Genomic DNA, 2,494 nt, shown 5'->3' with positions numbered 1-2,494 from the left:
GCGTCCCCCCCGCCCCCGGCCCCGGCCTTTTCCCCGCAGGCTCCAGCGAGGTTTGGTGAAAAAAAAAAAAACCACCAAAACCCTAACATTTCAGGAGAAGAAAGGCAGGAAGGAAATAAAAAAAGCAGACAGAGAGTGGACTACCTCGATCGGGAGGTTTCAAGGTATGCTTTTGTTTGTAACTATCTGAAACACAGAAAGAGAGTCGTGAGAAAACACACACACACCAGGTCACGCACACGCACCCGTGCCAAGCGACAGACGGACTCTTAAAACAAGAAAAAAGGGGGGGAAAAACACAACTACTCGGGGTTCGGGGTGGGTTTTTTTTGGAAGAAGCTAGTGTCAGCTCTCGCAGGACAGGAGGAAGAAGAGAGAAAGGTAATTTCAAAGCCTCGCTTGCCCTTTTTTGCTCCGTTTGCCCTGTTAAATTGCTTCACCCCCACCACACCCCCCCGCCCCTTCCCCAGCTTGAGGAGGAGGAGGGAGGTGAGGAGGAAGCAGCGGCAACCCTGGGCTCGCAGAGGAGCGGGCCAGCAAGGTACGGCCTCGGAAATAAAATCCCCCGCCCCCTAGAGCTGAGGAAGTTTTTAGCCAGAGCCAGGACCAGCGCACGGCGTTGCGTTTTCACCGCTACAAACTCATTAAGTGGCTTTAACGAGGCACGATAGCGCGAGGGTCGGGGCGGAGGGGGGCGGGGAGGGAACGACTACGGCCGGCTTCAAAACCAGCCTGACGGACACAGATCCAACTCGAAAGCCGGCTGAGAAAATGGGGGGGCTCTTTTCAACCTTTGCGGGGGGCCGTTTGCAAGACCGGGAGAGGTTTTATCCTCATTTCTACGTACCGGGTGGCTGCAGAGCCCTTCGCTCGGGGCGAGAGGACCGCGTTCCCGGTGGGAAAACTCCAGCCATCTTCGACCGTCGGAGGAGGGCTGAGAGTCCGAGGGGTTCAAAAACACCCTCCCCCGGATGCGTAAATCTACCTTTTTGAGGTTTAAAACCCAAATCCCAGCGGAAAAAACGATGGATCCCAAAAGCAACGCAGCCTGGCTCCGCTCCCGGGCCCTTAAGCGGCGAGGAGAGGTTTTTAGTACTCACTGTCACAAGCGTAGGGTTTATCCCGGTCTTCTAATATAGCCGCGTCCAGTTTCTTGCGAGCCCCTCCGACACCTTTGCCCTGGGAAAAAACAAGGGGAAAAAGCCAAGGTTTAGGCAAAATTGTGGCCCAGAAGGCTCCTGGGTGGTGGGGAGGACAACACCGGTGATCCGGCGTCGGAGAAAAGCGCGATCCAACACTGCCACGTAGTGGGTACAGCCCGAAATGGCTGTCGGATGCGAGCAGCGAGGACCGCTGCGTGGGGCGGAAGGCATCGACGGATGACCCAAATCCCTCGGGATCCTCAGCGGGTCTTTCCCGCTTTGGGAAGGGGCAGATCCACGCGAGGTCTCTCTGCCATCCTCTCGCCACGCAGTCTCTCTCGCGCGGTAGGTGGTTTGGGGTGACTAACGTTCGTTAGTGGCTAACGAACATGAGTTACTCAAGCCCCCGGGGTGTGTTTTCTGCTCGTCCTGCCCACCAGGTCAAGCACGCCCGAGTTTTCCCCACCGTGAGGTTCAACGCGGACACGGTCGACGCCCCCGGCAGGCGTCGGGGGCTGTTTCGGCACCGGCAACGTCTCGAATTTGCCGGGAATGGCCACCAAAACAACGCCGGGACCCAGCCAGACCCACCCGGCTGCCCTCACCTTGGCTTTCCCCTTCCCTCTCCGCTTGGGCGTATCTTCTTCGTAGTCTTCGTCATCCAAATCGTCCAGGAAGTCATCCGGCTCAAGAATCCGCTAGGGAAGAAAGGGGTTATTGCAGACAAAACCTCGGCACGGATCGAGGGAAAAGGGGGAAAAAAATCGGGGAGCGAGATACGTCAGCGCGGCCGCGGGTCACCCGTCGGCAGCCGAATCCATTTCGAACCCGTAATACTGAAGGAGGAGAACGGATGTGAAATTTTTGGGGAGGGAGAAGGGATCTGGTACATTTTATCCCCCCCAAAAGTCACAGAAGGGCCCAACACGGCGTGAAGACGCTTGGAAAAAAAAAAGCCATCAAGGAAAAGGCAAAAAGAGACGAGGTTTGGAAAAAGCCCAGGCTTAGAAAAGCCCAGGAAGGGCAAAATACGGGTTTTTTTTGTTTTAGAAAAACTACACCGCAGTATCGCACGCCTTGCTCTGCTCTGTGCTTATTTGGGGGGGGGGATCTATTAAACTGCAGCCGTTGGCGGGTAAGGAGGTGAAGCGGAAGCCTGCGGGATACGGCCTATCGTCAGAGCGGTCGGCTAACGAAGTGGTCTAAAGAAAACCAACTCGCCTCGCAAGAACCGCAACAGGAGAAAGGCTTCGGTGGTGCAGGACGTCCCCTCCAGGCTGAACCGGGGGCTAATCCGTACCGAGCCGGCCTGCGATCCGCTAAGCCACGGCTTTTCCACCCCACGGATCAGG

The 2,494-nt window shown here is 56.6% G+C and overlaps 1 protein-coding gene across 1 annotated transcript in view; it reads right to left on the bottom strand.

Annotated features, from left to right (window-relative positions):
• Positions 1-2,494, bottom strand: part of DPF2 (double PHD fingers 2) — a 12,198-nt gene that overhangs the window by 6,010 nt on the left and 3,694 nt on the right. The window contains exons 5-7 of the mRNA XM_019470540.1: positions 1,748-1,840; positions 1,101-1,179; positions 145-186 (exon numbers count right to left, since the gene is read on the bottom strand). Coding sequence (XP_019326085.1) covers positions 145-186; positions 1,101-1,179; positions 1,748-1,840 — 214 coding nt within the window. The remainder of the gene's footprint in view (positions 1-144; positions 187-1,100; positions 1,180-1,747; positions 1,841-2,494) is intronic.

The sequence above is a fragment of the Aptenodytes forsteri genome, unplaced genomic scaffold (genome assembly GCF_000699145.1).
Source record: "Aptenodytes forsteri isolate BGI_AS27 unplaced genomic scaffold, ASM69914v1 Scaffold634, whole genome shotgun sequence".
Lineage (NCBI taxonomy): Eukaryota > Metazoa > Chordata > Aves > Sphenisciformes > Spheniscidae > Aptenodytes > Aptenodytes forsteri.
Note: the sequence above shows the minus strand (reverse complement) of the source record. Positions and strands in the feature narration are given on the sequence as shown.